Raw genomic sequence first — 25603 nt, forward strand, 5'->3', positions numbered from 1 at the left:
GGATCGTAGGTACCACTAGTTCAACAATTTTAAAAAAAACGTTGGGGCTCTGGGGACGAGAATGCGTTTTGTACAACACCTCACGCATGCGCACAGCCATATTACTGCTAAGACGATATTGCTGTCCATGCTTTCACTCCCCGGAGACCTGCCCGGGTGAAATGACTGTACGCATACGCACATTCTGGCCTAGACTGCGAGGAGTCGACTGCGAGCGGTCTCTGTTTTGCTCGAACGCAAGATATTCGAGGGGCGACTGAGACGTGCGCGCGAGCGGCAGAGCCGCGAGTAGCGCGGGCGCCGGAAGGCGAATCGCTCCTCGAACATCTTGTATTTTTCCTCGTGGATTCTCGAGCAAAAGAGAGACTGCTCGCAGTGTAATACTGCCCATACCATGGAGCTATGTAACCGTTGCAGTTTTTTCGTCAACAGATTGAAGAACTGAATTCAAACTTTTCTTCAAAGGTTTCTTTGTCGTAAGACTGTCACAATAGGTTTTCTCAAGAATGTTGCTTACTTTACTGATATAAGCAGATTTATATTTTGTATAAATGGAAATACCGAGCATAAATAAACCTTTTCAATTTTCCTTTTGAGTCCTTTCCTTCCGTCTCTTTTCTTTACTTCCTTTTCCTTTTGATTCTTTTCTATTCTTATGTTATCTTCTATTTTTTTTTGTATGGGGTGGGGAACGCTTTGAAGTACAGTGTTTTAAAATTTATGTTGTCGTAGGCCAAGAACTTACAGCTAGGAGTGGCGAGCGTCTATCTGTATTAATTCCTTGAGTAAACCCTTTCAAGTTCCCGCGTCCCAGTTAAAGTGTGTTTCCTGCTTTACGCGCGAAAAGGCATGACGTACGACAATTTCATTGTCATTGCCCTTTTTTCGGATATTTTTTAAGATATTTAGAAGTTTCCGAGATATTTAGAAAATTTTAGAAAATTTTAAGATATTTTGGGAGATTTTGGGATATTTAGGAAGATTTATATCTTTTTTGGGGCTGTTTTCCAGCTTTTCCTCGCTATTTTCGTGACAGAATACTCAGTCATAGTCGTCATACACATGATAGACATACCAACTGTTTAACCCATTAGTGAGAAAACATTAAACTTTGCATCCATGTTGTTTTGAAAGTTGCTTTATTTCCATAATACTAGTGCAGACAATGTCTGACATACCTTTCAGCTCTCGCTGGGGAAAATTTTGGCATAAGGATTCAAAATCGGCTTACCGGTATTTTTAAAACAAAAGTAGGAGATATTTCGAGGATTTTTTTGGAGATATTTAGACATTTTTTTTTTTAAGAATTTCCGGAAAGATATTTAAGCGATTTACGTGATATTTGTGTAAAGGCCTAGTTGAAGTCAGTAGGCGTTCCAAAAGTCCCCTGGGACCCGTTTTAAAATTAAATCTACTCCGAAAAGGGTTGACTCCAGCGCTAAGTATGAGAGAGGCTACGGGTCTTCATTTAGTACCAAAATCTAAGAGCCTACGCTACTTTATGGAGGGCGTCTGGGATTTAGTAGAGCTCTCTTCACGATCATCTAGCTATCATGCACAGAACAAAGTGGAAGGGCACGATCAGAAGAGCTTTTTTGGCCACCTGGACATCAATTATCTTGACTGGGAAAAGGTTGCGCTAACAAATTGTCGAGAAACGGCAACAAGCCGTCAATATAAAGTCGTATTGCCGTCTCAAAATCGAATTTAGTTTTTTATCGCGATACTGACATTTTGTTGGAGAGAGTAAACGGATAAAGTACAAATTGTGCGCGGATTGAAAGATAAATTCTTACTTCAGTTCAATTGTAGCCATGGTAATACCCGTGCGCGAAATTTTTTTCTCGGGGCGGGTTATTTGAATTTTTGGCTTTAATTTTTACGCCAAAACAAAGAAAATGCAAAAATTTACAGTCCATAAAGCACCTACCATTGATGAAATAGACGAGCTAGTAGGTTTGAACAGTCATTTTACCAGCAAATGTTATTGAAAATTCGTTACCGCCGAGACAAAAACAACAACATGAAAACATGGATGAATAAACCTCACAACCCCACAACCAGAAGCAAGAATAAAAAGAGCAACCATACTAGTACCCAAAAACAGAGCATTGTTATCCTAGCTTATATGCCGTGGAGATTTAGAAATTTAAAAGAAACCAGGCGGCGAAGAATACTGTAGAAATTACAGAGTCTGCCGTTCGGCGCTACGACAAGAAGATCACGTCAAATTGACAAACCTGAGCCATGAAAGAGAACGCAGCAGCGCTCTTGGAGCAATTTTTTCTAGAGATAAGAGACATCAGAAAAGAAACAGATCCTTTTGCTTTGAAAATGCCATAATTTATTGGAATTTAAGCTCATTGTTATTTACCATGGCCGCTTTCACACTCAAGAAAGTCTTTTAAGTATAAAATTTCTCTTCATCGAACTTATAATCACTCTTTTTCGCTTACCTTCAAGAAAAAAGTTGTATCTGCTGTATCATGGTACATGTTCATCACAAAAAAAAATATTATAAGTGGTCCTTGAACAGGGTCAGAAGCTTTGTAAACTCAAATGAAAAGAAATAAACAACACTATCCAACGTCGCATGTTCATTCACAGAAGTAAAATTTTGATCTGTGCGCGCCAAACCCATTTAAGGTGACTTACTACAGTTTTCTGGAGTGAAAGAAGGCCTTAAATCAAACTTAAGAAAAACGCCAACGGGAATTTTCTTAGACATTTTTTCTAGTACAGTAAATACAATAGAGATAATTTTGAGTCAGAAATTAAATTTGGAATGCTCAAAAAGTGTTAAATACAAAAGAATGAGTCTTAGTGGGGGCCTGGAAACTACACCTTTTAGAGTTGTCTGGCTCTAAATCTAGCCGTACGACTCCACTTCAAAATTTCAGAATTTGAAAAGTGGGCAAAAATAAGTATTTACAGGGAAGAACATGAACTTTTGTCAGGGAGAAATTTGGCAAATGACAAAATTGGGAAATTTTGCCATATTTGAAAATTCCTAAAAAAATTTCTGACAGATTTTCTTTAAAAAATGTTCACGTTTCCGTTTTAGTATTTTCTGTCAACAGCAAAAATTTGAACATAGGTTGTACGGCTAGATTTGGAGAAATTAAGCGAGAAAAAACAGTTATTGCGACCTACGGTAAGAAGACCATTGCGTATGCTTGTTCTGGGAAAATTCGGGTTCCAGCGCGCTCCAACTGGTGAGTGCATGCTGCCTTCGTGTTCAAACATTTGGCGCAAAATCACAACTCTGCAAAGGCTTTAAGGCTGTTAAGGAACGGCAACCATTAGGCAACACGTTTTTTCAATTATCAAGCCCAAACACGATCTAGCCACTATAAACACACCTCTGCAACCCACCTGGAATACCAGGAAATTTTTCCGAGAGCCGCCATTTTGAGACGGCAATACGACTTTATATTGACGTCTCAGCGCAATGAGAAGATCCCCCAGGATCGCGATAACATTTAGAATTACTCAGCTCTGTTTTGAGACACCAGTTTATTGTTTGTCTGCTAGGCACTACACTAATCATTTTTTCTTGTAAAATTCATGCACTAAAGGAAACAATTACTTTCAATCAACAGAATTAGTAAAAAGATAAAAGAACAAGTTTATATTTGCGTTACATTGTAAATTTCGGTATATCAACATGATCCACACAGGACTACAATACCATTAAATTGCATGTCAGGGGATTAGAACCTCAGTTCTTGTGAGTCCGTCCTGATTTAACAACGAGTACTGTTCATTATACATCAATCAGATCAAATCCTACTCTTGAGTTTAGCCTGGCATAAAAGTTGCTCCACAAAGTGGACTGACTAACAAGTGACTACTTAATTATAATGAACGATGAAATATTTCCGTTAGCCTGAGAGAATGATTGACCCGCTTGCTATAAAAGCGAGAAGGCCTATGAATGTAACAGTTTGTACATAGCATTCTTCGTTTCATCAACAGTCTTGAGAATTGGCTCTATGCTGTTTTCCAGGTTTTTCACAGAATTCTTTAGAGCTTCAAGACTTGATTTGCAATCCTTGCTGTGCTGCATGTTTGCTGCAAATTTCTTGTAGATCTCGTCCAAACCCTGGGTCTTCCTCTCTCCCAATTGTCCATCTATTTTCGCTAGTTGGGCAGCCATTACCACGCTCCACACGATCAGGTGCTCTTCGTTGTTAGCGTACGCGTTTGGTACGTAGACTAGATATTGCTTTTGACTTTGATCAAAAGCAATTTCAAACCTCCCTTCTTGAGATCGTCTGGCGATGCCACTGGTCATTGACAGCAAGATACCCCCGTTAAAGTCCGGGGAGGATTTGAGGCTTCTCTCGAATTTCTCAATTACACTTCTTGATAAGGCGGCTTCCCATTGCTTTACCTCGATCATGATCTTGTGGCCATTTGGAGTTTGGGCTTCGATGTCTCCTTTTCCCTGATCGCGGGCTGTGTCGAGGAAGGTATAGTTTAGGGGTTGGAGATGATCTCTCAAGATTGTTATCACGTTCCTTTCAGCGCGAGCACCTTTGTTGCTGGGTTTCTCCAAAGAGCTGGATATGGAATCCAATTTTTGTTTCCACTCCCCCAACTGCTCTTTCACTCGAGTTTCTGAACCTTCGACCTCCTTATGTACTTGTGTTTTTATAGATTCAGCTGAAGTAGTTATAGTATTGTTCAATATGTCTAGAGGCTGTACCTTTTGTGCTACTTTATCAACTCTGCCTGTTAACTCATCTTTGATTGTACTCATGTGTTCAGAAACCTCTCGCTTCAAACCCTCCACGTTCTTTGTAAACTTGCTCATATGGGTGCTGACCGCCTCTTCGACGTTCTCTTGTACTTTTTTAACTTGCACCTCAACTTGCTTCTCAATTAGTGCAACACTGTCGTGCACTGGTTTCATTTTGGAATCAAGGGCATCTTCCACAATCTTCTGGTTAACGTCTAAACGTAAACTGGCAGATGCTTTGACTTTCAGACCCAGCTCAAATATTTTGACGAGGTCGTTATCTGAGTAATCTTGAACCCAGCTGTCGTAGTTGGCCATATCAAGTTTGATGTAGCGTATACTTGGACCCATCTCTCCTGACCGAGATTTCTTGGGAGAAGGCTCTTCGATGTCTGATGCCATTTTGAGCGCTAAACTTCGGCGAACATTCACTGTTCTTTGGATCTCGCGATAATAGGAGGCAGTTCAAGGAACGGCTAGTTCGCGGAAATGACTCATTCTTAGAAACTGAAAGCGATTTTATTCACTGTAATTAATCTTCCGTATCCCGCTCTTGTCTTATTCGTTCGTGATTGGCAGTCGATTGTGTGATGCATTCAGATGACAAATCTATTGTCACAATTCCCAGAACTGATGACCATATTTGGAACGCATTTAGCGAAAGTCAATATTTCTATTCCTAACTGTGATTGGCCCAAATGCATCACGTGACACAAATGCTCAAACTAAAAATACCAGGTGACATTTTCCAAGTGAAATGACTAGATTTTGTCACAATTTGATTCGCTTTAAGGTGAAAGACATTGCATTATTTCCAAAACTTCAAGATGGAAGAGTATTTTGCTGCCGTAAAACATAGGCCAGGACACATTTGTCGACAAAGCAGTGCCGGGAAAACACTAAAAAGTTAATACTCAACGCGCACGGCTTTTACTGAAAGGATTTGAAAGTCACGCAATAACCTTTAGTCGGCTCCCACCCATCTCTTTCCAAGCTTCCTTCTCGGGAAACTGTTTTTTCTCGGGACAAATTCCGTGCTTATCTCGTACCCAGATCTCCCACAGTCACAAACCTGCAGTGGGATCTGGATACGAGATTTATTCCCTGCATATTTTTCGCCAAAAATAAGGGTAAACTCCCGCGGTTTCTGAGAAAAGGAACAATGGATAGTTTCTGGGTTGCGACTAGATTGATCGTGATTTCCGGTTTCTCGGCAAAGGTGTGGCTTTGAATGAAAAGTTCCCTCGACAGGGGCTCAGTTAAGTTGGTCCTTTGGCATCCAGGATTCAGCAACATATCCATTACAAAACACGTGATTTGGGACATCAAGATAGTTTACTTTAATCTCATTTTGTTTTCATTTTTGCGTCATACAGAGCACCCTTCACTCTAATTGTAATTTCTATTTATTAGGAGTGCAAAATCCTGTACGGTTTATTCCTATACTATCTCAGAAGTGTAGAGGTTGTACGCGATTTCCTAAGCTATTAAAATGAAACATTCAATCGGTTTAGCTGTCACGTCACTGTTTAACACAATCTCTAAGGCTATAACATTTTACCTATTAATACATGTATGAGTCTTCACTGAGTTCTACTTTGCTTGCTTGTTGACTCACGGTAGATGCCTTCTCTGTCCCCACGTGTCAGCCGTTATTAAGCAAGTTTTCCAATCTCTTCCTAGTGTTGCCAACCGTTTTCAGAATGGAATCCAATTTATTCTTCAAAGATTCCGTTGACTTTTCAAGAGCTTGAAGGTTGTCACGACAGGTTTTCTCAAGATCTTTGCTTTCTTTAAACTCATCGAAGAGTTGTTGAAGTTTCTGTTCCTGGTTGGTTCTCAGCTCTCCATGCACAGCTTGCGCCAACTCGTCGGCCAGCAGTACGGTCCAAACGACAAGATGTTCTTCCTTGCCCGCGTTTGGTACATAAATCTGATATTGATTTGTATCAAATTTCACTTGAAACTTTCCACGCGACGCTTTGTTAGCGATTCCGCTCTTCATGGAGAAAAGGATGCCCACTTTGACACCGGGAGAGCTTGCAAGGTCTTCTTTAAATCGATCAACGTCTGTAGTAGGCACGTTCCCGCTTCGGTTTTTCACCTCAATCATGATCTTACTCTGCCGTGGGGTTTCCACTAGAATATCACCACTTCTTGGCAGGAGTGCTCAACGACTTCTTTTTCTAAAAATGATTTTTATCCATCCACGCAGCAAATTAACATTAGCGCAGTCGCAACCGATCAATAATTAACTTTCGTGGGAAAAACAAAGCCGATCCTCACTTCCAGCAAGCTTCACTCTCTAGGATTCTTAGCCAGCAAGGAAATTTGCACAAGACTTAACTCCCAGCCAGGAGAGTTTTCAAATATTTACCTTTTTCCCAGCAAATCGGATTCAAAAAAGATGTTTTGTCAGCCAGCAACGTTTAACAGTGAGTAAATGTCCCGGTTCCAGTCAAAACGGTAATTTAAGTCCAATTTAGTTTAAATAAGTGGAACGTAGGCTTTGTAATTAAAGAATTTACAATACTGACTTTATTTCTATCTTTTCTGACCTTACAAAAGCTAGTCTCAAGGCAAATAGACTGTCATGGCACGCTTAGTTGTGTAAATAAATTGGCAGTTGCTGCTACATCAACTTTGTTATAATGAAAATTCCTTACTTGACATCAAATCCTGACAGTGAACATCCTTCTCCCTTGTTGAAGCGCAAGGCTGCAAATTTAACCCCTCATATCGCCTCTTCTTGTGATGCATCTGAAAACTCCATCTCTTCTGGTTCTCCTTTAGGTGGTCTTTGTTGATGTCTGCGTTTTTTTTTTAATACGAGCAAGTAGGAAGCATCCACCAAAAGGCAAGCTTGGGTATCATATTTTTCAGGTATCTTTGTGACATGACCAAGCCATTCCAGATTCTGCTTGAAAGTATCGATCTCTAAGAATTTTCCAAAAACGATTTCGGTAGCAACTGTCGATTACATCGAAATCGTGTCTTCTAGTTAAAAAAAGGCCTTAAATCGATTTTTTACAGGTATATTGCAATACAACCTTGTAATCATAGTGTACTTTCTTATTTTGTCCTTTTTATCAAACATCTTGTAACTCTAATGTAGCAGCAATCTAAATGAAATACGAGTAGATAGTACTGTACACGACCTCCAGGGACAATCTGGCTTCATTTTAATATTAGAAAAAAATTTCATTGTCTACATAGATCCTACTAAAACGCAAAAAAAATTTCCTTTTTCTCTCAAATGCAATAGTACCAGCTCGAAATATCTACTCTTTTACACGGTGCTGAATTTGATTAAGCTTTAAATTGAACAGTAAAATCTGTTTACGTCCTCAAAATCAACACAATGGTTTCGCCATGGGACTTCAGTGAAAGAGCACGACTGCGTTTTGTGGGGGACTCCCCAGGGATTGGTTACCCCAGCTCGCCTTTGTTCCCTAACAAATCACAGAGGCACACATTACCATCAAAGCACCATGGCGTTCCTGATTTGGAAAATTCTTTCCTCTGAATCACATCTTTTCTTATTTTCTGTTTTTGGGCAGCACAGTTAATATACCGAAGAATATCCTGGACTAGCTAGCTGTCTTGGTTGTTTCGACACGTCAGACACAGTGAAGTTAGGGAAACGTTCTTGCAGGATCTTTATCACTTGTTTTTCACCAGCTGAACCTTTTACGTTTGGCTTTAATCCCAGCGCGCTTGATATATTGCTTAGCTCTGTTTCAATCTTGGCTACGTTTTCCTTGACTGGCTCTATTTGTGAAGCCAGGACGTCTTGGCTGACATCAACAGTCAACATGACGGATTCCTTGATTTTAACTCCGAAATCAAATATATTCACAAGTTCCGCATTCGAGAGCTTTCTTACCCATTCTCCATACTTTGTCATGTCCAGATTGATACAACGACGATCACCATCAGGGTCTTCACCATTTGTATCATCTGAACGACGTCGTTTGGCGATCGGTTCGGCCATGTTAGAAGTGTATACCTGGCTTGGTCTATTTTTTTCTTATAATCGGGTTTCTCGGAAATAAACGATAGATCGGACTTTGTTCCCTAAAGTTTTGTGATTGGTCCTCGTATAGAGTGTTTTCACATGACGTCACGGCGGCCATGTTGGTGTCCCAAAACAAAGAAGTGGTATCAAATGGTCCCATTCAATTTAAAAGTGCTCGCAAAATTTGGCCTTTGCTCGAATTGCTCGCAAAAATTATACGGGTGCTCGCTTGCTCGTGCTCGCAAAATTTTTGCAACTGCTGGCATGCTCGCATTCTCTTTAACATGTACATGCGCTCGATTTCTCGAAATTTCGTTAATCCTGCTTTGTAGTTATTTTTTATACATATATAAACGATAAATTAGTTATGATATGGTTTAAAAGAGGTTGAGACAACCTTACCTCTCTCTGGCTTCAGTCTTTCTTCATTAGTTCAGCCTGTAGCTGTTCTGGAGGCGCTGTCTGCATCATCGGGAAAACACACGAAGCTCCATGACAAGCATTTCGTTTATATATACATAGCTTTATTCTTTATCATATTTCATCATCGCAGGCTTTCTGCTTGAGAGAGGTACCGTTCCGCAGTTCAAATATGTGATCTTTTATCTATTCACTATTTCTTCACCATCTACGGGCATATCACGAACTCACAACGTAACCAGCTCCCCGTTGGCTTGATAGCTCAGTTGGTAGAGCACTGCACCGGTATCGCAGAGGTGATGGGTTCTGATCCCGTTCAGGCCTGATTTTTTTTTTTTCGGGCTTTAATGTCACGACCACTTAAGTTATGTGTATAACTGCGATAATCAATCGTGTTCATAAAAGTAGTGTCAGTTTGTAGAGCTCATTTTATTTATTCTGCTTGATATGTTGTAAGCTGGTTTGCAATTGCGGCTTTTCACTCCACCAAGGGGGAGGACAGATTATTAGCTATTACTTGGCGCAAAACAACGTATCCTATTAATAAAAGAGCGATTCCGGCTAGGGGAAAATTTACGAAGTAGTCGAAGTGCTCGCTGCTCGCAAGAAAAATTTGACAACTGCTCGTGCTCGCAAAAAAAAAAAACATTGCTCGCATGCTCGCAAATATCATTCGATACCCCTCAAAGAAATGGCGGCCATGTTGGTGTCCCAAACTAAACCTCTGGGAATCGAACTCTATTTTTATGCAAATAAATTCTTCAATAGGGCCGGTAGTCACGTGAATGAAAACGCTTTATATAGCTTGCGGCAAGGTTCTATTTGCACCTTGCTTGAGTTGCGTTTTCAACAAGCGGGAGACGAGAGCAGACTTGCTTACATGATCAACAAAACCATTTTCTCATGACCAGCTCGATACAACGACGGTTAGGGTCTTCACTGTCGAATGACCTCGTTTGGCGATGGTTCCTCCAAGTTAGAAGGCGCATAGATTACTCTCTACTCTCTCATGAATGATTTCTGGGAAATTAGGTTTCACAGAAATATACAATAGCATTTTGGCTCCGATGCATAATTAGCATCTTATTAAGTCTCTCTTTACTTTTGTACCTTTAACCTGCAGCAAGATTCTACTTCCGTTTCCTTTCGCTTGGTAAAACATTCTTTCTTTGGGTCTATTCGACAAGCAGAGGGCGGATAGGGAAGTGGGCAATCGGGCGCGCAAGCCCGATTCCCCACGCCCCCTCCTCTCTGTAGCCCCTTCGCGCGCGCACCCGATTCCCCTCCTCCCTCCCCTCGCGCGCACGCCCGATTCCCCTCCTCTATCCCCTCACGCGCACGCTCGATTCCTCTCCACCCTTCTCCTTTTTAGCGCCTGCCACTCAAGCTAGCACAAGTCGAGCGCCGACTTATTTATGATAAACAAAGTGCAGATTTAACCGCCCAGGACACTCAGATTTTGGGAACGAAGAAAACTGACGCGCCAGAAAATATAAAGCAAGGGAAAAAGAAAAGAATGCTACATGGAAGCTTCCATCTTTCACAAAGTAAATTTACTTTTCAATTGCATTGTATTATTCTTAAATTCGACTTTACAATTCTTTACTTGATGTTTGCCTTGTGATTGGTGCTAACACTCACACACTTTGTTGATGCAGATGATCACAAAAGTCAACGAAGAACAAACAAGCATTGCTCCTCGTATGTCCATTAACCTCGTACAAGACGCTACAGTTTTTGCGCAATCACCAAAGCATGAAGCGATAGGTTTTCCCACAAATGCCCATTTAGCTTGTCTCGTTCGTTCGCAGGTCTCTTGCCCCAAAGTTTCATTTCATAGGTCACAATCTAACTGTCACAGATCTTCCTTCTGAAACTGAGCATCCTTGAGACGTGAAGTGAAATACGATGGTTCTGTGATCTGCCGTAGCGCTTGTTCAGATGTACGCCATAAACCCTGCGGGTTCGTTTCTGATCTAGCAGTCTTCTCTCCGTGGCCTACCTTGGGGCGGTGTGGGGCTGCTTCACTCCAATACCTGTTGGTATCTCCTTGTTCTGGTTTCTCCGTCTTAAGACTTGCTGGAATGTGGTGGTACAAGACCATTCAACTGAGTTGCATGACCACTCTCCGCCAACCATTCCTACAGCAAACAAAATTACACTTGTCATTCACAGTATGCACTTGCTAAAAGTCAGCTAGACAACTTCTCCCCGATTAAAACTTTCCACTTGGAAAGTTTGAAAAACGAACCGCATCACGGAAAGAACTGCTTAATACTTTTGAATTGAGCGGTCAAAATTTCGGGTTTTAGATTCCAAAGTTAGAATAATTTTGTAATTTAAAACACAACCGTTTCACAGAAAAGTACTGCTTAGCAGTATTAATTTGAATGGTCACGCTTTGAAGATTACGCCCTTTAAGACCACAATAGGTTACTCAAGGCTTGACATTTACCATTCGTTACACCAGCTGCACTCAATTTAACCCTTTAAGCCCTACCTGACATTGATCAGCATCGAATTTCTCCTTGTAATTCCAATGCTTATTCAACACCTGAGGTCATGAGATGAATTTTCTTGATATTTGAATAACTTCTCCACAGTACTTTTATGAGAAAAGTATGGGGACAAGAGAAGAGAATTTGACATTTGGTATTTGGGGCTTGTTCTAGCCGGAAGTGTAAACTTAACTAATCGGCGAGGTTTCATGTTTCCCACCATCCCGAGCGCTTTCTAGAGGCCACAGTTCCTACACGGACCTCACCTGAAATCTGTCTTGTACGTCTTTCTGTAGCTGTCTCCTTTGTGGTTTACTCAGTGATGATGTTTTCACCAATTGATACCAGTTGTTTATAGCCCTGCAGAGTAAACAACGTAAAACAGTCGTCGTTACTTAAATTGAGCAGTTGCAGCTTTACAGTAAAGTCATCCTCATAAACTGCTGCGTTTTCCATGCATCCCCTTCTCTTTCATAAAAGTGGGTCGGTCGATCGAGTTAAAAATTGCTAAGTAGGAAGGTCTGGTTGCCAAAATAGGTTGAAAACGCACGCATGCCCGAAAACTACACTCCACTTAGGTTTACATCAGCGCGATTGACTACCAACGTAGGTCTCTCATGCACTGAAATATATATATTTTTTCTAGTCCAAGTCTGCCTTTGTCGCTGACTGATAAAATGCATCTTTCTTAAAATTAATTGTTTCCTGGGAAAACAGAGCACTAGATATAACTTTAAATAATTCAAGTGTTTAGGATCACCTCTCGGCATAGATAAACTAAAAGGAAATTATTTGATTAAAGCACAACCACTTACTTTTCTCTTTCTTTTAACGCTTTCTCGTATTTTATCGGGAGAGGAATGGGTGGTCCCTAAATTAAAGAAAAGAAAGGGCGGTCAGAAATGATGTAATCGGAAAAGCGACAAATGATGGAGGGTCAAGATAAGTTTGAAATGAACTTTAAGGATGCATGGGAAGCAGGATATCCCGAGTTTTACAACGGCATGCTGAAAATATTGAATCTCTGATGGGAAGCACGGGCAGAGGATCAAAACACCAACAAATCACGACCTGAGTAATTTCGAAACGTGCCATAGCGTGATCGGGATGAGGATTCTAACTGGTCCGGAATGACAGAACAGTGACTAGCTCACTATATCAAAGATTATCGATTTGACTGGTACGGGACAACGGGTTGGGACTCGAGTCATTTCGCCAAAGCGGTATAGGGATAAGGCTTATGACTGTTACGGAAAAGCAGGACAGGACTCTAGTCACTTCGCACCAGAAATCGGGAATCGGGATGAAGTTTATGATTGATGAGGAGTACTGGGACGGAACTGGAGTCGTTTCGAACCATGCAAAACGTAACCTTGGCTAGAATTTTAACTTGTGCGGGATGAGGGACGGGATAAAAATTAACGATGAGAAGCGAGATGGGGCGCTGAAGTAAAAGAACTAATGTTTGGAGACTGTTTGCTATCCCTTCATTAATGGTGTATGCTGTCGCCTCACTGAACAATACTTACATCTGTGGAACCTTTCATGGAGAAAGGAATTGTAAACGTGAAGAAATCCTGAGGCGGCAACTCACGGTAAACCGCTGATGGAACCTCAGAACGGTCAGACGCTGGAAAAAATATCAAAACAAAAGAAACAAACAGATATTAAAAGATATTAAACTATAGTAATTAGAATTAAACTGAATCATGTCTCGAGAAACACGTTATCTTACCAAGAACAAGCGGATCATTCCAAAGGTTCGATTCCGTGGTCACCCCCCAGGGGCCGTGTAAATGTTCCTCAAGGGTGGGGTAGTAAGTGTGATATGGCGCTAGCACTAATTTCTCGTTGCCTGGAAGGATCAAAGGTCTGGTTGGCGTACATAGATTGAAGGTACAGTTGCTACAACCGCTGGAACAAAAGCAATCAACAACAGTTACATCTATATATACTGTAATTATAACGGTATCTTTGTTAACACTGCAGGTTCCGAAATTACTCTTTAAAGCAGGTTGCCCATTGGGCAACCATCTTCTAGGGTCTAGGCGTCCAAAACAACAAAAGCAATATACCGTGACTTGGTACACGATTGGAAAATGCTTATGGCTGGATTGAAAGCAATAACATTATAGAATTCAATAAGCCACAGACGGCCAATTTTCCCCTTGCCCCGATCAAATTTTCAAAGGCGTGAATTTTGTTAAGTTTCTCAAGCATCTGGCTATATTCTGAAACTGTATTTCTTCTTTGTGACTGTTTTGATGCATTTTTCTTTTCCATTCACCTTCTTTGTTTTTCTCCGATGTGTTACTGGTAAAAAAGCGAAACAAAATAAAACGGTTTTTCCTCGCTGAATGCAACTTTAAACCGTGTTCAGAGTTAGTGTGAACGCGGCAGTTTCGTTTTCTGACCTTACTATGGTAAGCACATTGGAAAAAAAAAAAGAACTTTGTGATTTCAGCCTTTAACTGTCATACATAGAATATTTATTTTTAATATTAATTTTTAATATTGTAATTTACTTTTGTTGTAAACCATTGAAATAGTGCATAATAATAAAAACCTTAAACCTTAAAAAAACCTTAAACCTTAAAACCTTAATAGCTACACATGCGTTTACTTTCTATTCGCTGATCTATTTTGCAGGATAAATAAAGATTCATTCATTCATTGTTATCATTATCATTATCATTATCATTATCATTATCATTGTCATTGCCATCGCCATCGTCATCGTCATCGTCATCATCATCATCATCACGATGCTACTGCACGCCGATCTTTCTTATGTAATATTTCCCACAAAAACATCCCAATATATCAATTCCGTTGCGTGTTTCAGAGTGCGTCAGGCCTTGCCTATTAAATTTCAAACAGTTTCTTTGTTGTAATTACAAAGGGATGGGTACCGAACTAACCTGATGGAGATTCTGTCGCAGACTGCAAAAAACGTACAACTTTCGCATCCGATGATGTTGACAGCGGTTTTTGTTACTCCGAGAACAATTGTTGAGTTGTGACAATTCTCCACCGTCACGGCCCTAATGAACAAAACATTCAACAGGATATTCCAATCTTGTTAGGTTGAAAAGTTTGAAACGTTCTCTGGGAAAAGGGTGCAACTATGCTCAACGGTGGGTAAAATATTGCTGAGATTTAAGTTAATTTTAAATACATTTACAGAGCCAGCCAATTTTCCATGCCTCAACCTGAAAATCAATGAATTAACTGAGGGCAATAGCCACTTCTTTGACGAGTAGCAAACCTTCAGCTATTTTATATGTTCTGGCGCCGGTTGTTCGAAAGCCTATTCCTCGATTAAAAGTTAACCGAGGTAGTTACCAAATGTCTTTAAAAGCTAATTTTTAGCTAAGAAAAGAAAACTCTAAGACAGATATCTTTTGGAAAAATCTTTAGAGCGGTTTTCAATTGAATGTCGAAAGTAATTTCGCGTTAGGTTTGCCTTTGCATTACTACGCTCTGTGATTGGTTAACAAAATTCGCGCCACTTTCTCGACCACTGGGAACCCAAACAAACACCAATCGTGTTTCGCCGCACGCGTTTTCCCGCGCTTGGCGCTGGTTACCTGTATTTGCGTCAAATTCTGATTGACTCGTTGTGTTGTTTACATTTGTTGCGATTGGCCAGATACTTTGGTTTTGGTTTTACGACACGCGATTGAAAACCGCTCTATTGGTTAGTAATTAAAGCTAAGTCAAAGTTCACGCTAGCCCTGTATAAGCTTCATCAGGCTTTGAAGAACCGGACCCTCATCCACACGATAACATGAGAAAGTTGATCAATCAGTTTGAAAGAACTCCCGAGGCGAAATTTGTCATAAACACTGCCTTTTTCCACCGAACTGAACAGTTAAATAATCACAACAAAACAACAAAAAGTACTGGCATTATTTGTATGATTGACAAACCTCAATGGACACAGGATGTAGATGTATGAGTAGTGACATCTGTGAACTTTCACCATACTTCCAGAGTACGAATCACTGGCCTGGTGGACAGAACAATATATCAAACACGAAAAGTGTTTCATCCGATTTCCAAACACCGCGGAGAGGTGGGTTCAGTGAAAACGAGGCACAGCCGAGTTTTTTAAACCAACTTCGAAGTGTTTGGAAATTTGATGACACAACCTTTCGAGTGTTTGATACAGCTTCTCAAACCTTTAATAATTCTCGGAGAAATTCAAAGCAAAATTTCACCAAATTTTATGATAACCAAACCTCCTTCATGGAAGTCGTTTCCTTCGTATTCTCTTTATGAATTATTAACAACAAACAACAACAAGAACAACATCTTCAAAATTTTTTAACGAGTTTAAGGATGACGAATCATTAACTCAGATACACTTTTAACATTAAAATGCATAACTCACACTAACATGTAGGGCAAAGCTTACAGGGCTAACGTACCTTTGCTACGGTTTGCTTGCAGACTTGAGACAGAATCGTTATTCGTTGTCTGTGACATGTACAAAAAAAAGAAAAAGAAAGAAAGAAAGAAAGAAAGAAAGAAAGAAAGAAAGAAAGAAAGAAAGAAAGAAAGAAAGAAAGAAAGAAAGAAAGAAAGAAAGAAAGAAAATAAAAACAACAACAACAAAGTGAGAATATGTTTTTGGCCAGATAACACTTACACAGCTGTTCAGTTTAGAGAGGTCTACAGCTTAGAGGTAAACAAAGTATTAAGTGACAACAATAACCATTAACGTTTCCCGAGAACAATCTCCCTGAGCACTTATTTCAAATTTCGTGGTTTCGCCCTTCCCACATGAATAATTAAATTATGGCTTGGATTTTGGAAAATGTATTGTCCTTGGCAGTAGCATGGAGTAAATTTACCTTTCTATTGCCTCATTCCCTATTTCTCATTTTTCATTCGAGGGAGTGTACTGTATTGAATAAATATGGTACAACAAGGAACAACTGTACTTGTCCATTTTAGAGAAGTGTTAGTGATGATGGAGCTGATTGTATCTGAGCTACATGTATCTGCTTGGTGGCAACGTTTTGAAGTTCAAAACATGGCCACTACAGAATATAAAGCACCACCAAATTTTGGAAAGCTACTAATTTCAATTGAATGCAACTGTTCTTGTGAACAAGTTTAATTTTATGTTTACATATGCTGGAGGTGCGTGTAAGCATGATTACTGCAGATACTTCAAAAACTCATTAACAATATTATTCATAAGCCCACTGACCTATCAAATGGTCTACAAAACATCATGTGTAGTGGTTTTACAACCCAATGAAACCTCCTCTTTATTAGTATGTGGTGTTTAATGTTTTTCTCTTATGCTACTGTAATTTCCAACATTCACAAAAGCATCATTGTTGTGAACTCTCTTGACACATGCTTTTACAGGAATGTTTTTGAAATCATTCAAAAAACTTGCAGCACGTGTTTTATCGGGTGTAAAACAACTCGGTTGCGAGTACATAAGGAAACACCAAACCCTATAAAGTTACTAATTTTAATTTCACTGTTCTTGGAAAGAGATTCAAGATATAGAGAGAAGAGATTCATACTCAGGAGGTGCATAGCTGACATTGCTCATAATACGACTTCTGTGAGTTGATGGATCCTTGCTGGCCGCACTACTGTGGTCTGCTTCCTGATGTCGCACCAGACTGTGCTCGTCAAATGTGTCACTAAGGCTTAGAAACTCTGCAAAACCACAGTTTATGGTTAGATTCAGTGTAAAGGAGCTGGCTGCTTGAGGAAATACAGTATGTGGTCATGAATTCATGATACTCTCACACATTGTTTGATTTTAAGAAAGTTGAGTTGCCAGTCATCCTCATTGCTGTCACCTGGTCATTCACAGAGCCAATTTTGGATACTATGACTATATAATAAACAGTGTCCAGCAGTTCATTTTTGTGAATTTTAGGGATAGAGTTACTGTTTGTGAATATTAATGATACAGTTGTTACAAGAAGAATGCTGCGTGAGATCCTCAGGAGGGGTTTGCCTAAGAGCTATTAACCCCTGATGCAGAACAACAACAACAACAGTTAAAGTGCTGTTGGTATCTGCAACGAACATTTGTCCATAAATTTGTCTTTACAAGCCCTCTATTTTGTCATTACAGAGCCAAATCACCATGTCATTCATGGAGTATAAAGTATAGGGGCTCATATTTGAAAAAAAAAATAGAGTTTTCTTGTTTGTTTAAAAATGTACTCAACAAAGGAAAAAATGGACAGAAAAAATCTGAGAATGTAACATATGATTTATCCCATCAAACAGTTCACAGTAAGATTTAATTATGCAAGCAATTTCTTACTTTGTTCAGGTGTCTCTTGTTGTTTGAAGGCATGAGCAAGGATTGATGACACTCCAAAGGGATTCACCTGCAGATTGGATCTCAGCCAGGACTGCAGTTGACGGAAGGAGAACGTTCTGGAGATCTGTGAGGTACATCATTAAAAGATCAGTGATTTGGACACTGCTTATGGTTTCCAGGCTAAGAATTCTCCTCTCTGCTAAATATGCAGAAGGCACGGGGACAGACAAAAGGAGAAATGCCACAGAATGGCAGAGAAAGAGAGAAGCAAGCTATGGTTGGAAGGGTTAGCAAAAGATGGCAAACGTACACTGTTGTAAGGAGTAGGCTATGTTTGGGAACTATCATGCAACACTTGGTGTTAAAAGAAATGATGATCATGATGTTGATGATGATGACCAGTCTCCTTTTTAAAAGCTGTGTTTACCTTTGCTGTGGAACAACAGCCTAACCTGCAGTAATCCAAACAAACATAACTCCTGGGTTTGGATGTTTTTTTCTCCATTAGAACTTGAAAAGGAACCCTTACTTGTGCATGCAACTATTTAACCAAATCAGGAAGAATTTGAAAGCAAAATAACACTCCAATGGAAGTAGAAGTTTCATGATACCTTGGAGTAACCAGACTTGGGCCTTTCTGGCTGAAGACGAGCTATTTCATGAAGTGGTTGGATTGTTCTAGAAAGGAATTTTTAAAAAGTAAAAAATTTTAAGAAGCTTTACATCCTCTCAGCTGACCTGACTAGAGTGGTTTAGTCATGGAACTATGCTAGTCTGGATGAAGTTGGAACCTGTTTTCATAGGTATAGTTTTTTCTGCCTGCTTTGAGCACCTTAACCTATTTTTTTTAAAAATTCTACATGTAGCTGAAACATTCACTCTGGGCCAGTGATCCCCATCCTTACACAAAGTTCTGAATCCACCACTGATCTGATCTGCAAGTATGACACCTTGTTCTACTTAGAGTTGTAACGGTAATGGCTGCAGGCCTTCACAAAGGGCCTTATTTGCATTCCACTGAGAGAAAGAACCATGGATAGTGATGATGACAATGACGATGGTTGTCTGGACAAATGGGCAACAGACGTGTCCATTTTATGTTATTTTGCTGGGAAATAGGACTAGACATCAGCTTATATAGACACCAGTGGCTACCCCTTTTTATGATTGTGAAACAGGATAAAGTGAATTACTACTCTGAGAATCACTTCACATCGTGGAAACCAAGGTTAGGTCCAGCCAAAAAGCTGAGGCACTAAACCTGGAAATTGAGTTCTATTTCGTTCCCACTTACCTACAGTCACTTGCTCCTGTTATGAGAAATCCAAGGGCATCAAGAGCTTCAACAGTAAGGCATGCTTCACTACCACAGCCATTGTTAGCACCAGATTCTGTGAACACAAAGGAATTTTATTTCATTGAGCGAAAGATTTTGTTCATGCCACTCTATATGAAACATTTTGATGAAGCCAGGCCAGGGGTTATTAAAATATGTAATACAACAACTACCTGGTTCCATTAATAGTTCAAGAATGTCATTCAAATGATGCAACACAAACATCATGTGATCATGTTCATCAAGACTCTAAAAGTAGGAAAAAAAAAAAGGAAATCACTGGGGAAAATAAAACTGTTTTAATATTTTAATGTACAGCTAAGATAATTCTAACATTATCATCAGAAGACTTCATACCTTAACAGCAACAGAACCTTTGTTTTCTAAGTCAGGAGATCTTGCCTGTGTTGGCCATCTGTTTTATAGTTAAGAAAACCTCTTTGCTTAGTACAAATATTTGAACATACATTCTTCTGTTCCCTTCCTTTCACTCAACTTTCAGCAACTCCCTAGGTTTTTTTGGAAGATGGCAGTTTACACAAAACAGGCTTTTCAGTAGACAAGGTGTAAACAGGAGGAAAACATTGATGCCATTTGGGAAAACAACTCCAAACTCAGTATTGTACTGTCTTGTGCTGACTTTATAGCTAGTTCCTGATCTAAAGAACTCTGTCTTTAGAATAATTGTCGCGTGGTAATTTAAAACTTCCAGCAAACACAGGGTTGTCCGAGAATTCTTAAGTAGACAGCAACCTTTTGAAAGACACCAGCGGACTATACAAAGAATTAATGCTATGCTATGCAAAGAAATGCCATGCCAAGATGCCAGTTGAGATCTGGGGTGGGGGAGGGTATTTCCTACACTTTATACCGGTAATGGACTATGTGGGTAGGACCTGAAAGGGGTACCTTTTTCAAGATGGAGAGCAGCAATTTCACAAGCCAAAGTATCGAAAAGGGTAAGAAAATTGTCATTAAGGTATTTAAAAGGGCCAGTGTCAAAACATCTCAAGCAGACCAAGCCAAAACGATAGTATTTCTTCTGTGTGTATATGAAAGGGTTACCTTTCCTGTCAAAAAGTTAATGTTATAGGAAAAGGTAAGGGTTTGGACCTCAGGACAGTCAGCCTCCTGTATAAAACTTTCTTGAGTACTCCCACACCCCCAGGGTCGAGAAAGCAGAGAAAGCAGTGTCCTGCAAACAGCTTACAGGAATTTATCTACGAATCCTGTCACATCACCAAATTGCCCGTCATTTTTTGGACAAAAAAGAGAATCTTTAAAATAAATATTATTTAATTTATAAGCAGGATACTCCTCTCCTCCTAACACCAGGGAAGCCTTGAATGAAATCTTATGAATTTGTTGAATGTAAAGGAACAAAATAAACTGCAATGTTCTCACAGAGCCTTGAGATCTAAGATGACCTGTAAGAAGATAACTTAAGATTAAAAGTGTTCAGTCTTTAGCTATGCTGTACAAAATACTGCAACAAAATAATCCTCAAGTTCTTTTGTTTTAAGAATGGTGCCCCTTTTTGCTACTGCACGTAGTTGTTCTGTGCATCTCGTGATGGCCTGAAACTCAGGTTTCTTTAGGATGGTGCCTTCTCAGAAAAGATATTAACTTATTTTCCCTCTGCGAGGAAAGCAGATCTACACAACGGTTGTTGGAATCTAAAACCTAAAGAAAATTGGAGGTAACCCTGCATTTTTCAGAGGTAATTAAGCTTCAATTTGGAAAAAAAATGCCAAATATTGTTATGTAATTAAAGCTTTTTAGAATTATTGTTGCTTAATTATATCTGAAAACTCCCTGAATACCCCCAGTTTTAGTTTTGGATTATTGCGGCATTGCATAAGGCAGCAAAAGAAAAAAAATCATTTAATATGGTAGTATTTTTTGCATTCCCAATGTTTATTATTTAAATTAATAAATATTGTTAGCTGGGTGAGCTCCCATAAGCGGACATCTATCCCTTACACCTCTAGTGGCCGCTTGCAAGAACCATTCTTGTAAGCGACCAGCTCCAGTTACGGGCACCTTTTTTGAATCCTGAGGCTGTCCGCTTACGAGAGCTTCCACTGCAATTCAATAAGGTGGAATTTATCCCTTGTGTTAGTAAGTGTATAATCACCTAACTCTTCCTGACTTTTACACTGAGCAAACTTTTCATTCCAGTCTGAATGTTCCTTGAAACTTGATGCACTCAACATATCAAAAGTTTCAAAATATCTGAAAGATATATAACAATTTTGCCTTAAGTTCACAAGCTAAACGTTGCTTTCAAAATGCTCTTACAAACCAAAGTGACTTGTGATTGTGAAAGAATGATAAAAACACAATATTTTATTAATTTCATTAATAATTATTATTAACCAGATACTTGAAATTCAACAACTACCCCGCTAACTCAAACTATGTGTTGTTTCCCTCAGGAGTTCAAGTTAGCAGAGTTCTATTGTATACGACGGAGTGTAGGTTCATATGTAATACGTGTACTGTAGACTGCTACAATTAGCAATGTTCAAAGTTTCAACTACAAAAAAGTTTTAAATATTTTGATGAATGCATTGTATGCAGTAAAAAGGATAAAATCACGCTGCCTTGATTCCAACATTTTTTTTATTGGGACTGGTGCGGGTGGGTGGGGTTTTCACGAAACTACTATTTTTATAATATTTAATTATTGCTCTAAGCAAAAGATTATAAAATCCATCGCAAAACAACACATCACAATCTCACAACAAAATATCAAAATATTTTTGTTAACAAACAATGGTCTGGCACTATGAATACAAGTGATACTTACAGCCATGCCAAGTCCTCAGATATTTGTAATTTGTTGCAGGCAACATGTTTCCACACAGAGTAGCTGTGAAGTGAAATAAACATATATCAATATGACGTGAAATTTTACCTTTATTTATGTTTGACTGAAATAGCAGGAAACAAAACCACTAAATGGGGACCTGTATCTAACTTTAGTTTCTGTAGCTAACATTAGAGGTTCCAACCAGTACTGACTCTACATAAAAAGCTAACTCTATCACACGTCTACCAAAGCTGCCATTATAAGCCAGCGGCCAGACATTATGGAAGGCAAGGACAGTGAAGATAGCTATTTTTTTTACTTATAATTTGGAATTGAAAAGGCCAAAGATATTATAACAAAACATTTGGGTAAAATGCTCAAAACATTAGCGAAACCATTGCGCCACCCACCCATATGGTGCATCACACTGAACATGACCTTAGATGTCATTTATTTGGAGAGGAATGTTTGGTTTATCAACAGAGGTGATAACTTACGGTAAATTGGCCACCACATAGAGATTTGAGTGCTATGGTGGCCAATTTACCTTTAGTTATCAACTCTATTGATAAACCAAACAGCACAGTTTCACTAACCACCTTATTTGTTTATTTAGAGAACCTGGTTAGTGCCTCAGGCAAGCAGAATTCGAACCTGCAGCCTCCCACTAACTCTGCAGTCTGGTTTCCTATTAACTTAGTTGGTACAGCTGTGCAGCGCATTTGAACCTGATAATAATGTAAATATGTACATTGTAGGCAAGAGCTGGCTACCGGTTCATTTGCCAGCTGAAAGAGATCAACCTTATCACCAGCTGGAATTTCTGGGGATCATTTTCAATGTGAGGTTCCAGGAAATATGATTATCCATACTTCCTTCATGAAATGTTATTGGAAATTCCAAAGGGGAGGGGAGAGGGGTCTCTAAAGCTTAACGTTTTGAGGAGAATTTGGATATTTCCTGGAGCCAAACAATATGGACAATCCCAATAGATGGCTGTTACCAAGTTCAACACTTTAAATACAGAATGAAAATTGTACCTCAGTTTTGGATAACCAGCTTTTCCTTTGTTTCGGGCATAAATAGACAGCTTGTACAAGTTCTGAAAAGGTCATCATTAAACAAAACATTTAAAATTATTGAACAAAATAATGGAACATGAATGATCTCATTAGTTGTATGTGGTTGTACTGGAGGTCTTGATGGATTTATAAAACTGATTAAAAATTTAATAGCTTATAATGTACACAATGACTGAATAAAGTTGTATGAATAGCTTGGCGTTTTATTTGCTTTCATTAAATGTGTGGTTCCAGAAAATATCCATACCCCCACCACGGAGGGAATTGGAAATTCCAGAGGGGTGGGGGGAGTCAATGGCCCAGGAAATTCCAGAGGGGAGGAGGGGTGAATGGTTGGATAAGTTTCCAGAGGGTCAACTTCTCGTTCATGTCAGACATAATTGTTCAAAATTGTAACTTACCAACTTAGCAACTTCGTAGATCTTTCTTGAAGACGTAACTTTGTTTAACTGTTTTAAAGAAACCCTTGTCACATTAAAAACATGTTCCTTTCTCGAAAAGCCTTTGTAAGCGAAGTAGTCCAAGTGAAACAAGAAATCTTTGTCTGCGTTGCGTGACTCAGTTATTATAAAACTGTTGTTTGTAAAACTTTCTTGCGTAGAAAAATATTGTTCATTGGCAACAATTGAATTTGTATCAATGTTTAAAAGGGAAACTTTTGTATGGCTATAAAGTGAAAGCCCCAATTTTACATAAAACATTGAAATATTTGTTTGTTATTTTTGTGTAAAGTTACGGGCAAAGGTCAATTCCCGGGATCAATTGATCAGTTTGTCAAAACTGACCCGTGTTAAAACTTATTTTGTCCGAAGTATTTCAACTCAAAGTCCAAAACTATTAACTTGATTTCTATGCCAAAATTCAGCAAAATAGAGCCAATTCGACATTCTTTTAATGCGTTATTGATCTCATACAAAATTTGCATAAGAACGTGAACATGCTAATTTCATTTTGCGGCTCCATTTCGTCTGCGGTTTCAAGTTACGATCTGAAAGGTCAAATTATTTGTCTCCCTGGCCTGCTAATGCTTATTTTGTCCAAGCTATTCCAATTCAATAGGAAAACTATTGACTAAAATGACTGGACAGAATGATTACGAGAAATATTGATTGAGTAGAACTAAAGCGATAATCCTTTTGATCTCCTACAAATTTGCATAGGAACGTAAACATGACATATGCAAATTAAATGAAAACACATTTTTGCATTGCCGGACTTATTCCAACAATTTAAATTTAAAATCTTCAGGGAAGCTAATGGTAAAGTGTGATGTCAATGACCACAGGTAAATATAAAACACAACAATTATTTCAGTATCAAGAGCTTTTTGGCAAACTCTACAGGTGAAATTGAACAGTGCGCACGCTCTTCGATAACGCATATTTTCTCCTCGTGTAGGCAGTTCTTGATATTTCTAAAATGCTTACATGAAACTGATTTTTGAGGCGTTCTCTTGAAATAAAACTTTTCCAGAGGGGGGTGGGGGTGTTTTCTGTATTTGAGGAATTTCCGAAGGGGTGGGGGGGTTAAAAAATACCTCGAAAATGGAAAATCCTGGGGGGTGGGGGGGTCTTATGTGAAATTCCCTCTGTGGTGGGGGTATGGATATTTTATGGAACTACACAATATAATCATCTTTTCCAATTAGCATGGCATTAAAAATTATATCAACTAACAGAGCGTATCCTCAGACCTTGTGTAATGAAACACACCTACACACAAACGTCCAGATTGATAATCTTGCTTAAGAATCACTTTGGGAATGTTCTTGTTGTGTTTTGTTTGTTCATTGTTGGGTATTTTTAATTGGGGGAGGGGGTGGTGGGGATGTTTTCTAATGTTTTCACACTGAACGTAGAAAGAAAGAGCAACTGTTTTGAAGGCCATGGTCCTTGGGAGCAAGCATAACAACTACAATATTTTAAATAAGCTTATTTTAAAATTAAGCCTTATTCAGCATACTTTTGACAAAATCACACAAGAATCACGTGATTTTGTTCTGGGAGCAAAGGTGATTTTTCTTAATACAAAGGGTCCAACAAAACAGCTATGAACACCCAGAGCACCACATATAAGCTTAAGCTTAAAATTAAAAATATTCTCTCACTGAAATATGAAGGATGATTAAACTTACGTGCAAGTTGAGCTTCGAAGGCAAAGGAGCGTGGATTGCTCCAAAATCAAACGCATCTGGCTTCACCCAAAGGGCAATGGAAGACATGCTGCATGTACGAGTCAATGCAAAAGAGAAAATATGAACTAATCCAAGCCATGAACGAATCTGGAATCATTTCTTCCGTCAAAACATTCTGCCGCCATTTTTCACTCAAACTGAGAATCCTGGGACAGTTACTTGTCATTTACCCATGATACGATGCGC

The 25603-nt window shown here is 39.1% G+C and overlaps 4 protein-coding genes across 4 annotated transcripts in view; 1 reads left to right on the plus strand and 3 right to left on the minus strand.

Moving 5' to 3' along the window:
• Positions 1 to 25603, plus strand: part of LOC146461409 (uncharacterized) — a 212028-nt gene that overhangs the window by 171535 nt on the left and 14890 nt on the right. The window lies entirely within an intron of this gene.
• Positions 3498 to 5387, minus strand: LOC146461425 (uncharacterized). The gene has a single exon (XM_085086851.1). It carries the CDS (start codon positions 5144 to 5146, stop codon positions 3932 to 3934), a length of 1215 nt encoding a protein of 404 aa, XP_084942977.1. The 5' UTR covers positions 5147 to 5387; the 3' UTR covers positions 3498 to 3931.
• On the minus strand, positions 5748 to 8772 carry LOC146461426 (uncharacterized). Its single transcript, XM_085086808.1, has 2 exons — positions 8346 to 8772; positions 5748 to 6899 (listed from the first exon to the last, which is right to left on the minus strand). The coding sequence occupies exons 1-2, from the start codon at positions 8736 to 8738 to the stop codon at positions 6390 to 6392; spliced, it is 903 nt and encodes a 300-aa protein (XP_084942934.1). The 5' UTR covers positions 8739 to 8772; the 3' UTR covers positions 5748 to 6389.
• On the minus strand, positions 10887 to 25582 carry LOC146461427 (TBCC domain-containing protein 1-like). The gene is made up of 19 exons (XM_085086823.1): positions 25358 to 25582; positions 23182 to 23243; positions 22139 to 22201; positions 21464 to 21561; positions 20642 to 20753; positions 19684 to 19741; positions 19500 to 19575; positions 19285 to 19381; positions 18602 to 18668; positions 17991 to 18114; positions 17230 to 17368; positions 16114 to 16162; positions 15613 to 15692; positions 14602 to 14724; positions 13416 to 13594; positions 13210 to 13310; positions 12496 to 12551; positions 11947 to 12040; positions 10887 to 11323 (listed from the first exon to the last, which is right to left on the minus strand). Exons 1-19 carry the CDS (start codon positions 25442 to 25444, stop codon positions 11252 to 11254), a joined length of 1737 nt encoding a protein of 578 aa, XP_084942949.1. The 5' UTR covers positions 25445 to 25582; the 3' UTR covers positions 10887 to 11251.

Source organism: Pavona decussata, unplaced genomic scaffold (genome assembly GCF_977016875.1).
Source record: "Pavona decussata unplaced genomic scaffold, jaPavDecu1.1 SCAFFOLD_198, whole genome shotgun sequence".
Classification (NCBI taxonomy): Eukaryota; Metazoa; Cnidaria; class Anthozoa; order Scleractinia; family Agariciidae; genus Pavona; species Pavona decussata.